The sequence below is a fragment of the Excalfactoria chinensis genome, chromosome 9 (assembly GCF_039878825.1).
Source record: "Excalfactoria chinensis isolate bCotChi1 chromosome 9, bCotChi1.hap2, whole genome shotgun sequence".
Lineage (NCBI taxonomy): Eukaryota > Metazoa > Chordata > Aves > Galliformes > Phasianidae > Excalfactoria > Excalfactoria chinensis.
This window is the reverse complement of record NC_092833.1, coordinates 11,469,565-11,483,358: the sequence shown is the minus strand read 5'-3', so window position 1 is coordinate 11,483,358 and position 13,794 is coordinate 11,469,565. Positions and strand designations below refer to the sequence as shown.

At 41.0% G+C, this 13,794-nt stretch overlaps 1 protein-coding gene across 2 annotated transcripts in view; it reads right to left on the bottom strand.

Annotated features, from left to right (window-relative positions):
- The window catches only part of PSMD1 (proteasome 26S subunit, non-ATPase 1), a 59,354-nt gene that overhangs the window by 10,670 nt on the left and 34,890 nt on the right, over positions 1 to 13,794 (bottom strand). For both annotated transcript variants that reach the window (XM_072344552.1, XM_072344553.1), the window contains exons 17-19: positions 11,702 to 11,816; positions 8,926 to 9,042; positions 2,109 to 2,211 (exon numbers count right to left, since the gene is read on the bottom strand). In XM_072344552.1, the coding sequence (XP_072200653.1) occupies positions 2,109 to 2,211; positions 8,926 to 9,042; positions 11,702 to 11,816 (335 nt within the window). The remainder of the gene's footprint in view (positions 1 to 2,108; positions 2,212 to 8,925; positions 9,043 to 11,701; positions 11,817 to 13,794) is intronic.

Genomic DNA, 13,794 nt, shown 5'->3' with positions numbered 1-13,794 from the left:
TTTTCCAGAATTCATATTGCTATTATGGCAAAATTTAATCAGAAACCAAGGGACTGCCTTGAGGGCTACAAGGATTTACTGGCTTCATATTAACAAGGAAGGGGAGCACAAAAAGCAGATGCTGATGATTTCTACACTTTGATGAACTCATTCATGGCTTTTCAAATAAGCACTTCTTGATCTACAAAACAAATGTTTATCTTTTGTATTAAAATATTAAACAGCTCAAATATAATGTGTTGTGTAAGATGTGTATTTTGAGGGGCAGCAGTGAGGAGATGGGCAACTCTTTCCTCTGTAACTTGGAAGATGACTCCTTTTCTATCCTAAATTGCTAAAATTGTCTCTAATACCATCAAAACCAGGACGTACACCTTCATGCTGCCAACAGCTGCCTCCATTCAGTCCCAAGGAGACCCTTCTTTTCAGATACACTACCTAAATGTTTGCATGCTGACTACCGCTCCTCTTCTCACTGATTGAGAAATGCAGCATCAGAGAATAAAACAGTTTCCAAGTAGGTTAAATGCCAGCATCTGGTTAAGTCACCATGTCCCTTTTATAGCTCGTATGTACTAATACATATTCCAGAAAATAAGGCATCTTATTTTTGCAAGGAACAGAAAGGTATCCGTCAGTCTGAAATCAGAGAGCTTATCTGCACATGAATTATAAAAGTTCAAAGGTTTTTGGGGAAAAATAATACGCTAAATTTAGACAGTCTATATTTTTCTTGTTTTAATACAGTAAAAAAGTAGCTGCTGGCAGATAACACAAACAATCTTTTCTTTCTGGTAGCGATAACTAAGTTTGATAGCCCATTGTTTAGATAATCATTTGTAGTTGGATGGGAGAGATAAAAGATTTTTTTCTTCTAAGAGACTAATGGAAGTGGCAGCAGGTTAAGAAAGGGAAGTTCACAGCCTTGCCCCAACAGCACAGCGAGATACAGAGAGTTGAGATGTTGGCACAAATTCACATGCAGTTTACTGAAATTGAGTGCTTATGGTTCCTAACTCATTATATGACACCCATGTGACATATGAAGCAAATAAGGGTTTAGCTGCATTTTTATAATTTAATCTTAAAAGAATTTGAAACCAGTCCGTAAAGCTGACCAGTTTTGAGCCGGCTGGACTCTTCTTTCCCAGTAACACAGTATGAATAAGGGAACAATCAAAATTACAGTAACAATTTTGTCAGAAAGGACTGCTAAGTCTGATCTCCAGCAGCGGTACGTGGGAATCAAGGTGAAATTAATGGAGGTGGTTTTTGTCTCCTTCTCTGTAGCCCCATTCATGAAGCATGGAGCAGCCTGACTGCCAAGTGCACACCAGGAACACAGCTCTCTAAGTACAATTCCATGCAGATAGGTGCAGGCAGCCCTGTGTTTTTCTCCCCCAGCCACACGGGTTGGCAACGTAGTGATTTCATATAGACACTAATAACAGTGCTTAGTGCTGTGCTTCAGCCAGGCTACAGGGACTGATACATTAGACTTCTTTGCTGCTGCGACTTCAGGACTAATCCTGATCTCAGAGCATGTTGGAAAGCAGCTTGTTTCTACCTACTACAGGGAATAGGGGAAAGGAACTCCATGGCTAGGGAAACCCACAGCACAAGAGACCAGCTGGGACAAACTGTGTTTGGATGCATATGACAGCAGTGGAAACTTGGAAAGGAGGTACTACTGACACACAGTCCTGTACAGGTCTTAACTCCAGCAGAAGGAAAAATTCAAAACAAAACATTGCTTGCCCTTCCTTGCTTACAGAAACCTTCCTTAATAGGTCCTGCAATTCAGCCCCGGTGAAATGCTAGTGCCCTTTACAGAATCCTCCCCCTGCTCAATATTGAGACATTCACACTCATGAAATGTTCCCTACACTAGAAAAAGGTAGCCTCTGTGACCTGGAACTACAAAGCAGGGTTTCTTCCTTGAATTAAATAAAATCAGTTGCAGTCAGAGATTTCTTGCTGCTATTACACGACAAACATAAAGCCAGCACCTTATCTCCTGAATGAAATTGCTGGTACAGCTATGAGAAGCACTCTATAATCAAACAAATTTAAGAAATGTTGACTGCTTTACATATTTGGGAAAGTACCTGCATCCAAAATGCCTTGTGCCAGGATTGCTCCAAACTTGGCCATAACATCATCATGTTTATCGTTGATCACTTTGGAATACAGTTGTCTGAACTGGCTGACCTGGATAGGAGAAAAAGAAAGAAATTATAAACCCGGCATATAAAACATGAGTCAAATATTCTGTCTTTATGGGAAGCATCCTGAATTCCTGCATACTAAAAGAACATCTACTTTGTCAGTGCTTTTAATCGTGGGTGATAGAAGCCTAATAATTAATTAAAGAGACGTTCCCCACTTGCAGACACTCATAGAGTGATTTTTAAGTATTCAGGATAGATGTGCATTTCCAAAGCAAATGCTGCAGGCCTTTGGGAATTGCTTGAGAATCTCTGGAGCATCAATGAAATAAGAGACCAACCAGTGAGCCTGCAGCAACTCCTACACATTCTTAGGTGTGTGACACTGAGCTTAATTAAATTTCCTCCAATTCCTGCTGCTGAAAACCTCAAACTTATTCCAGTTTTCCTGTACAATATTTCTGCCGTATGCATAAATGCCCCCGCGGTGCATCACCAGCAGATTTTGCTTAATGAAAATATTGAATAATGTAACACATAATTGCAGCATATTTACCACAATGTTTTAAGCGTGCATTAATAAGGGAAACTGCTGAACCTTTGCTGGTACCATTGTCATTGCTGCAAATGGCCTAAGTTCACTCAGCATTGAAGATACAGAACAGCATCGTATCCAGGAATATATACAGCTAAGTGATTTTTATCACTTGAAAAAGCCGACCAGGAAATCCCAACCTGGAATTCAGTCCAAACTCAGGAAGCTGCATCCAATCTTCAGCATAGCTGGAAAAATCTTCCACACCTAATTAATTTTGACCCAGATATCAAATAGACATTTTATTTTCATGTCACACCTTCACCTCACGCACTCAAAAGCAAAGGAGACCTTTTGGAAGGCTCCTTCCAAATCTCTTGAACCAGTTTCTCCCCTCTCTTGGGCCATTTTGTTGCTGGTATCCCAAGCCCTTTTCCTACAACTATAGCCACAGACAAGGCAAACTTTCATCCGAAGCCACCAGAAACACAAAGCACCAGACTGCCTGCCCTTAAACAGAAGCAACAGAATTGTCAGCTGTTATTAGTTCTCTACTTGCCCGTATGAAGCTTTTGGTTATGAGGTTGTAAGGCCACCAAAGGGAGGTGGCTGGAATTCTCAGGGCAGCCACACATACAGGTGGGTGACAGGGAGATACTGCTCACACAATACAGGGTTTCACTGGATGCAGCGAACCAGCTCTGCTCACTGCCTTGCTCTATTTATGCTTTTTTCATGCTCTCCCAATGTTTATTTATAAACACTTACACTGAGGTTTACACATTCAGTATAAATAGTTTGTTTCTTAAGCACGACCTCTGGCACACTGGAAAAATACCTCATTTTGTACACACAGTGTTATTTTCCTTCCCTTTTCATATTCACAGCTTTGGAGGCAGAGCACATCCTGTCTACTGCTCCTGGAGGGACATGGGCAACCACATGCAAGCTGAGAGAACCAAAGCTTTCAGATATTATTTGAGAGACACATAAGCAACACATAAATCTGTTAGCCTGGTTTTACTGAACAGCGGGATTGTAGTGCTTTTGTTTAGAGCACATCGTTCCTCTAAGTCTGGGTGTAGCTTCTGGGCTTGGAATATTTATAAAAACAGTGGGATGCTACAAAGCTCTGAAAAAAAAAAAAATCACTCATTCAGTGAACTGTAATCTGGAATTTGCACAGTAATCAAATCTACAGAGAACAAAATGCTGGGTGAGGTGAGGAGACGTTGAGCAGGTCTGCTAACGTTCATGCTGGCGTCTGAAGTCTGACAGAGAAGCACCTCAGAGCGTGGCAGGCGCCTCTCCGCAGCTCCTGCTCACAGATACCAGGGCAGAGCCAGCATCAGTGCCACCATGAAGCCTCCAGCCTGACCTGCTGGGGGCAGCCAGCCCATGGCAGGGGGTGGTGCTGAGTGGGCTTCGAGGTCCCCTCCGACCCAACTGTTCTGTGATTCTATGGTGACTGTGAGGGACTGATGTGAACAGGGTGGAGTGGGGAATCAGTGCAGGGCAGACTGTCATTATACCCTCTTCTTGTAAAGTACAAAATATGTACTGCTGCAGCAAAAGCTCTGCCTTCAGACAAATTGTGTACACTGAGGAACAACTGCCAACTCTGAAAAACATACGAAGACAGTGTGCTCCTTTTGACTTTTTGCTTTAACACCAGCAGTAACAAATCTCTTGTGGCAGGGCAGGAGAGCACCCTGCCTGGCTTAATGCACTGGGCCAACCTACATCCAAGATCTGACTCAACGCTAGAATGAACAATAGGTCTGAGCGCTTTTTCAGGCCATTCCTATAAGTAAACACAGCACCGGGCATTCTTAACTGGATCAGCTCCCAGCTGTAGAGCCTCCCTTGCAGTTGAGGAAAGCCAGCTCTGGCAGGTCTAGCTGTAAGGAAGTACCATCCTCATGCAGCTCTTGTAGAAAGCAAAGCAGGTAGAGACTCAGCTCTACCTTCGCTGTTGTGGCGGTGGCCTCCTACAGAATGAATCAATATGCCAACAGACAATAGTCTGTAAAGCAGTTGACGTAAAACATGCCAGAGCTTATCCAGTGTGGTCCTTAAATCTGCTATCGCTTTCCTTTCAAGTCGCAGCAAGGAGCAGATCTCACACTGCTGAACTGATTTGTTTAATATGCTGTGAAACCCGCGAGGTCTGTTTCTCCCTCAGAACCTTCAAGTGCTTTCAGAACTTCACAGCATTTGGAAATACCATCAAGAGATTTGTTTGGCCAACTTCTTGGAGGAATACTAAAACATCGGCACTGACTCATTTCATCTTTCCTAAGATGCCATGCACCATTTTCACAATTAACACTGGTCAAAACTGCATGCCGCTGATTTCAAATTAAGCCAAATGCGCAACCTTAGAGACAGAGAGGAAACAACACAGGCTTTAAGGCATGGGAATGATACAGCACCATTTCCTACCACGAGCCCGAGGGGCTCGTATTATTTAACATTTAATAGGTTGTTTACCACTTCTCCCTCCACCAGTCAACATCATGCATGCAAAGCCCATGGGACTGTTAATACATCCTCTGCTTTATTAACAGCTCACTAATGGAAACAGCGATAGTCAATGTGTGCGATGCTTATCGCAAGTGCAAATTCTGAAGGAAAGGATTTAGGAATCCATTTCTAATAAGACAATATTTAAATTGCTTGAGTGATTTTTCCTATCTGTCTTTGAAAGTGGAAGCTATTCTATATACGATGGCCATCCTCAAACTATGTAAGAGCGTACAGCATGTGCAAGCATCCAAAAGTAACAGGCTTCTGTGAAGGAAAGCTAAGGTGCTGCCAGAGGACTGCAGGAAACAATTCTGCATCCTAGCAAGGCATTTCAGTTAGAAAATAAAAGAAATACCAGGTCCCGGTTTCCTTACATCTTAAGAGAAAATAGGCCAATGATCAAAGAAAAAGGGAAGAAAAATACTCAAACTTGCTCATTATCTTCTCATCCTGTAAAGAGATCACTGCTCCAATGCACAAACAGCAAAAGGAAATCCAATAAATCCGATACAAGATGTTAGGACAAGTAGCATGCCTCCCAAATTGCTGTCTTAATTGCCCTGCTGGTCACAAACACATAACAAAGTTGCCATTGATTTCTGCCACAATGATCTCATCATATCTATAATTTAGGATTCCATTTCACAAAATAAACTTGTTATTGTTCTACATCCTACACTAATATGGTTCTTAAATGTATCAAGCAGAGGACAGGAAAAGCCACACAGGCTGCTTGCAGAGGAATCTGAGTTCCAGCTCCAAAGAGTCACAGTCAGGTTTACACAGCAGCTGTCATTCTTTGGGGCAATTCAGAAACTTGCAAGTTCAATTATTTCTTTATTAAATACATCAGTCAATTAAACTCAATTTGTTTAAATAGTAAGTGCAACTGAGAAGATGACAAATAGAAAGAAAAGATAAAAACACAGTGAATTGGAATAATTTGATTATTAAATCCCCACTTATTGCTATTGTTTAGCACTGCAACATGCATCTCAAAATGCTGAAGTTAGCTTTCTTCCTTCTTAAAACCTTCCTGTATCAATGCAGAAGTAATAAATGCACTTTGTAACTGCAGCCCCAACCAGTTCCAAGGCGGGACTGCTGGTGTTAGTGGTTCTGCACTAGATATTGAGGAAAATAAAGTAAAAAATAACAATAAAAAAACAACGATGGGAAACCAAGCTATTTTCATGGGCAGATGAGTAGCTTATTTGATGTGCTCAGCTTGAAAGGGAAATTAAGATAAAAGCATGCTTGAGAGAAGGGGTCCTGTTATTCTCCGTGAATCAGATTCCAACCTGAAGGGAAGGAAGGAAAGAGAAAATGCTTGAAGTAGAATCAATGCAAAATGGCTAAGTTGGATAAAGCAGGGCCCCTGTCTTCATCTCCAATTAGCACCAGAGAATCTGAAGTCTTTTGAACCCGAAGCACGCTGCTCACATGAAGGCTACAAAAAAACAGGCAGTACCAAATGGAGAAGTAATGACAGGAAGGCAGTCAGACTTTATGTCATAACCTTTACTAAATCACTCTCCCGCATGCCAAACATCTCAGAGCATTTAGCAGCAGAGAGACAATGATGTGAAGGTGTCTAAATGTAAAACTTAGCTTCTTGATAACCCCACGAAGACCACAAACACAGTTTGTGGGACATAAAACCCAAGGAACTCTGCCTATTAGCTGCTTATCTATCAGTAGCTCCGTCATGCAATTTAGGAACCTAATCAGATTAAAACATGTCACTGTAACCCAAAAATGGCCAGTTACCTGAACTCCACCTTTTCACATCAGAGCAATTTTTCTTCAGGCTGGCAGAGAGCTCCAAAAATGTTTCCCATGGAAATAAGAATAATAAATAACTTAATGGGAGGAATATTCCTCATGATATTCCTCCTAATTTTGAGCAAGAAACCACGGTATTTACAGATAACATCCTTCAAAAGAAATAAAATTGATGCATTTTGTGCTCAGTTCCTAAATTATCAGGTTATTTCAAGGATTTCTTATTAGCTTATAACTTGTAGGTTTTTGTTGCCACATTTTCAGTATTTGCAGCATTCATACGGCTATGTCATGAATTGCCTTCTGCACCTATATTACGTAACAACACTTTCATTTTGGCTTGTAAATGGGGCTTTAGCATAAAGCTATTCCAGTTCCTCTCCCCATTTTTAAACAAGACATTGAGCCCCAGACTGTACATCTCATCCTGTATTTTGCTAGCCAACTATTTTAACTTGCTTAGTAAGCCTACATATCACACAGACCTCTGAAGCTAAGGATAGCAGCACTCTCTGGGGAAAGAAATCTGACCTAGTACACACTAAAATGACCACTCCTTCCACCTACACTTCTGTACAGGACATGGATTCTTTCACCCATATCTCAAAAGACTGAAAACCCAATGGATGGATTACTCATAACGGCCTTTCACAGAAGGAAGTATCATCCTTATTTTTCTGAGTGGAAAAGTGAGGTAAAAGAAAGCTATACAATCCACCCAGCACTACAGAAGAGCACAGAAGAATGATCAGACTTCATTTCCTATATTGGCATTCCAACCACTGGAAGAAACGATAAAAAAACAAGTAGTTTCTTTCCAAGGAAAGGATCTTCCAGCTTCATGTTACAGCCATTTCCTACCTTGGAAGATGAGGGGATCCTACAGATCTCTACTGTTCTCCTGTTTTATTCAGCTGAACTACAGTTTAGATAATTTAACTGCCAGATTCTGCTCAGTGAAAAACTCCCTTTCTATTTTTATTCTTAAATAATTTGAAAGAACAAACTGCCAGCACAGCCAGACATTGTGCGCCTCGGAAATTCCCAGCCACCTGTATTTGTGGATTTTCTTTGCTTTCCTAAGCAACATTTTCTGATGGAAAAAGCATTTTTTTTCCCTCATTCTCCTCATCCAAACGCAGTAAAAGTGTGGCTGCTTTTATTATAGTTCAATTTCTAAAACGATGTCAATAAAAGCAACCCATTACGATAGGCGAGTAGCAAAGTACCAGCTACAGCTCGGCCTCACTGCTCAGCAGAGGAGATGAAACGTGAAACCTCAAAGCTTCTATTAACGCACTTTTAGACTGAACAAATGTTTGCATATTATCATCTGTCATGCACTCACAAGGCAACCTGTTTTTAAAAGATAAACGCAGCACATGCAAACCTTCTTGCCCTTCAAGCAGAAAGAAAAGCTCCATTAAAAAAAATTATTTGCTATAAAGTAACTGAGACAGTTCTGGCAGCAGAAACTGTTTCACCTGAAAAGTCTACATTAAGCTGCAAAAAAAAAGCCAACTTTACTAAACAACTCTGCTCACACAAACCACAAGCCTACAGGCCTCAACACATCTGAGAGGAAATCAGATACTTGTATCTTTGCAAGATAGCTTAGTATCACTACAGAATACACTCTTTATAAGCAGGAGTATGTATTCTTATAACATCCAAAGTTAAAACGCTATCATGTATCAGGCATATTTCTATTGCCATGCATCACTCCCCCATTCAAAAGCGCATGCTCCAGCCCACGCAGGGGTTTCCTGCTCTGCATTCAGCTCTTGCTCTTTTTGAGGCACATGCTCTCTTGCTAATGCTTACGTGCAGTGCTGAGCACTAACAACCTGACATCCAAGACCACACTTCCCACCTAGCAAGATGGTATGTAAGGCGTGCCGCTATTACCTTTGGGCAGGTAATCTCGGTCTGTTGGATCATGATAAGGGCAGATGCAATCAGAGCTCCTTGACGTACATAGTTCACAGGATCATTTGTCATTGGTTCCAGCAAATTAATTGCTTCCTATTAAGAAAAAAAAGAAAAAAAGCATCACAAAGTGAATACTATTGTTTTCAGCATCCTAGGATTCAGTGCTGTAATCCATGGTTAACAGATAAGTGCTAACACATGCATTTAAAAAAAAGCAACTGGAAACTTAAAATAAGATGGATGGAACAAGATCTACCTGCAGAATAGATCGGCAACTGTTGTTATAAGCAACAAAAGCATTCAATGCTTATACATTCTTTGCCATTCTTTGCAACAAAATGCATCAGCATTGCTTTCATTTTCCAATTAAAAAAGATGATGCAGAGATACCAAACAATGTGTCAGAGGTTATAACATGAGATAATTAAGTAATCAAGGTTCCAATTTTCTGGCCTTATACTTCATTGTTAGAGCCCATAACATTCAACATCACATGAAAGCACTCAGAGCAAACCCACATCGAGTGGGACTGCCCATAAGAACCTACACAGTAAATCTGTGCTTTGAAAACATTTCAAACTCCTCTGCTGCTTCTCCAAACCCAGTAACTTCCCAACTAAGCCCAGCATGAACACAATCTATCTTGGATCTAGTAATAAACATTCATTTAAATACTGAACATGGATTATGAGAAGCTGTAAGGAGCCCATTGTAATAAATGTTGCTTAGATATCCAGGATCAGCGAATGCAATTTGCTGACTTCTCAGACTAAATCATCTCTGTAGGAACATCTTTATTCTCTGTTTACAGTTTTGCCACTTTGCAAGCCATGGCTTAAACATGCAAAGAATTATTACAGTCACAAATTCATCTCTAATCATCCAAGGTTCTCAGTGCACTATGCACAAGATAACAAAACTTTTCTAAACTCACTGCTGCCAAAATGAGATCCCCCTCCTCCTTCAATTTCCCTACTGCTGTATTGTCTCTTCCCTTTTCATGTGCTAGCTGCAGCCCTCATCTCATCTCTCAGTGTGTTTTTCCAGCTTGATAATTCAACAGAGAACTGCTGTTTAGTCTGGGCCAGTGTTCTGAGAGTTTGGGTCTGCACCAACTCACTGGGGAGCTGGACTTGAGATGGAGGAAAAGGTGGCAAGGGGGACTGAGATTACCCACGTCCACAACAGCAAGTTGTCAGAGTATTAGCCTGTACTCACCAGCCACACTCTTCAGATCTAAGTGGAGTAAACCTTAGCAGCTTGTATAGCCACGGGCTGTACAGATAAACTTGGTCTGTGGCAACACAGAGGCTGTCTAAAAGCACTCTGAAATGGCACGTGAAGACTATAAGAAGCTCAAAGAGCACTTTTAATCCATTATGTCATCTTCTGATTACAGAAGTTGGACAGACCTGGCAGACTCTTGTACTGATTTTTCTTCTGTTTGCACAAACTGAGGGCACGAACAAATGCAATTGAATGTATGCGTGTACCAGCACAGACTGCTCGGTGTACTTCACTCAGGATGAGGCTTTTAGAAACAAGCTGATTTTATACAAAACACCCCTTCTGACAAAAACTTCTAGTGCCCTCACTTCGACTGCTTTCTGCCACATGAGCTATCTTGAAGGCTGAGCTCTTCCACCTGAAGGTATCGTGGGTTGCTCATTCTTCCTTTGGCATGCACTGAACACCATATACAGCACATTGACCACGACCAAAAGCTTCTCAATTTCTGAAGTCCAATGTAATTAGGCTTTCAAAACCTGCTAATCTAAGCTTTGGAAGGTATGTATTTGCATAATCTGATGGTTTATATCTTTATCATACCAAGCATCTGGAAATAAAACAGACTCCTTTTGTGTGACTAAAAGCATTTCCAATTAAATCAACTTGTCAGATGCAGAAGGTTAAAAATAATTAGCTCCTTGATTCTACCTTCCACTTGAGAACAAAGCAACCTGGATAAAAATAGCATTTTCAGCACGCTTTCAAGTTTGCATGCTTTAGATACTAAAGATGGCAGGCAGCACATGTCAGCATTCTGTGCATTTCACAACAAGTGACATGCTGGGGAGCATTGTGTGCAAGAGTCAAAGAACTAATATTCAATACTAGCTCAGTAAGGGATGATACAGATTCCTTTGAGATGTACTGAAGATATGGAAGCATGAAATATTACTTTCAAATATATAAACTGTGCATCTATTTCAAAACTGTGATTCAATACTAGTACTGATTGCATACATATGTGGATGAAGTATGGAAGCTTATTCTAGAGTTTACTTGTTGCTTGTCTCATCGAAGTGAGAAAGACCCTTGCTACTCACATGAGTCATCTCTTTCTTACTGATACTTTTAAAGGAACAGTGAATTATACACTGGAAAACACAATTTCATTGCACTTGGCTCTACACGGATCTTCCATGATTAATGTACCACAGAGAAGAAGAAAAGAGCTGGGACATAGCAAATTACTTGATGCTTTCCTATCACTGACATTCCCCATTCTTCCCTAAAGTGACCTGTACAAGGTCAAGGATGAAGGAGTAATAGTTAATGAGTGCTGAACATGCATTTAATGTTGAGTGGCAACTGACAGTAAGAAAACTCACTAGGAAAGTTTGAGACTAAATTTAAAGTAGTATTGCTCCCCTACAGCTGTCTAGGAAATGTGATTTCTGTGTCTGACGTTCCTGCACAAACATCTCTGTAGAAGAGTGCAGAAAGAGCGAATGGGTCTGATCCTTACCTTGTTTCCAGTGCCTGCACAGCAGATGCCCAAAGCCATGGCAGCCCCATATCGCACATGTGGATTGTAGCTCTCTGACAGCAAAGAAACCACACTTGGACACTGCTCAGGAGTCCTAAAGAAAGGCAAAATAAGACGTTATTTATTACTACTGTTCTTCAGAATTTGGAGCCTTTGTTTTGTTGATACAAGAAAACTTAAAACTGTCTTTCTAAACCGTATGTTTTGCATTTCTCAACTGTAACAAGGGGAGCAGAACAGATGGACCCAGAGAAGACCAGGGAAAAGTGCATAAATTAATAAACTTTCCCATCCCAGCAGATATGGCACACAGCTGTCACCTATTAAAATCTTCTTTTTGCAACATATACTTTCTGTAATGAAAATAAGCATGTCTTGTACGCATTTGCCCTCTGAACTCACAGGTATACATTCAGCATAGCTCATTCTTAAATCTACCCCATCTCATGACACCACAAACACACAATCAGTGCAGGAATGCAGTTGGCAAGTACGTGCTCATGAAGGAGAAAAATGGAAAACTATAAACTGCAAGAGATTTAATTATGAGTGGTTTCAAAATACATATCATCTGGTTATCTTCTCCATTTCACTGCCCATCAGCCCAGACTCCTTCTGCAGTTGTCACATCTGCGATCCTAAAGCCAGTCCCGCAAGGCATTTGGTTTGACTATAAGCTGATTTCAGATCAAAATATACAAATGAAAACTAAGGTGTTCTCAGCTTTTAGCTTTTAGTTCTAGGTCAGTTTGAGATACGGGCTCTTTTCTTCTTATATTTGCTACGTTGGAAGCTGGAGGTTGTTGGCAGTACCTGTAGTACACAGGAACTGCAGCATCATGTTGCATTATTAGATGCTTAATGAAGTACTCAATCAACTCAAGGCACAGAAAAAAAAAAAGCGATTATGCTTCAGTGTTGTTCTTCGGTAAACACACCTGAATCGTAGAAAACAGATGTAAGAGGGCTCAGTGAAATAATATATCTTCTTTGTTCATTATGACTGAGGACCCAAGACAAGCTCACATATCCACTTACATGAAATTCTGCACTGTGCAGATAATCAGCTTATTTCTACTCTGGCTACTATCTCTTCCCATTTAACACATCCCCCACAGTCTCCTCCAATAAGCAGCCCTGAACTCCCCTTTGCACTCCCCTCTCCTGCTCTTGCTTAGCTCAGATCAGCAGCACCAACGCAGGCTCCAGCTCTGCTTTGTGCACTACTGAGGGGACCCAGAGGCACCCAGGTTTCACAGGCTGCTCAGCACATCAGCATTACGCTCCTTCCTAAAACATTCACACGAGAAATACACAAGAAGAGAATAACAGCTGGAAGCACTAAGATGCAGCCATGACAAGGAATGCTAAGAAACCAGAAAGAGATGGGGAACGAAATCATTCTGTCCAACAAGCAAGCAGACATATAGAGTACGACCTAAAAGGCATGTGTAAAACCACCTATCAGACTGTTGCTCGAGTTAACAGCTGAATGTTTACTAAAAACAAGCTGATGTGGAGAGCGGGAATCACAAATCCTGTAACAAGTGAGCCCAAGCATTCAGCTGCACAAAGACTCCTAACACCTTTGTGTTTGCTTTCCTTCAGCAAATGTCGAGCAGGCAGATTGCAAGTCAGAGAGGAGAAAAAAATACATCTTCTGGCAAAGACGTGATTATGCACTTTGAAGTATTAATCGTTACATTCCTGCTCAGAAAGCTGGATTTTATAGAATCGTTAACTCGGACAGATCCTTGCATCTGCAGGGTCAGAAGTTCCACCAGTTTTTATTACAAAATCAGGATTAACACCCACCCATTCATTGTAGAATTCTTAGTCAGATTTACATTATTTGTGGACATTATTTTGAATGCTTTTATCTCAAATCTATCCATAAAACAGTCAAACAATGACAGATGGCCTCCTGTAAATCCATCGTGGAAGTAGAAGTTATTTAAGGGTTCCCACCACTTCCCTCACTTCTGCAGCCTTCTCAGTCCTGCAGCCTTCCAGAAGTTCTTCCCCACGTATTACACAAGTAGAATCACAAGAGGGCAGAGGAAGCTGAAGAG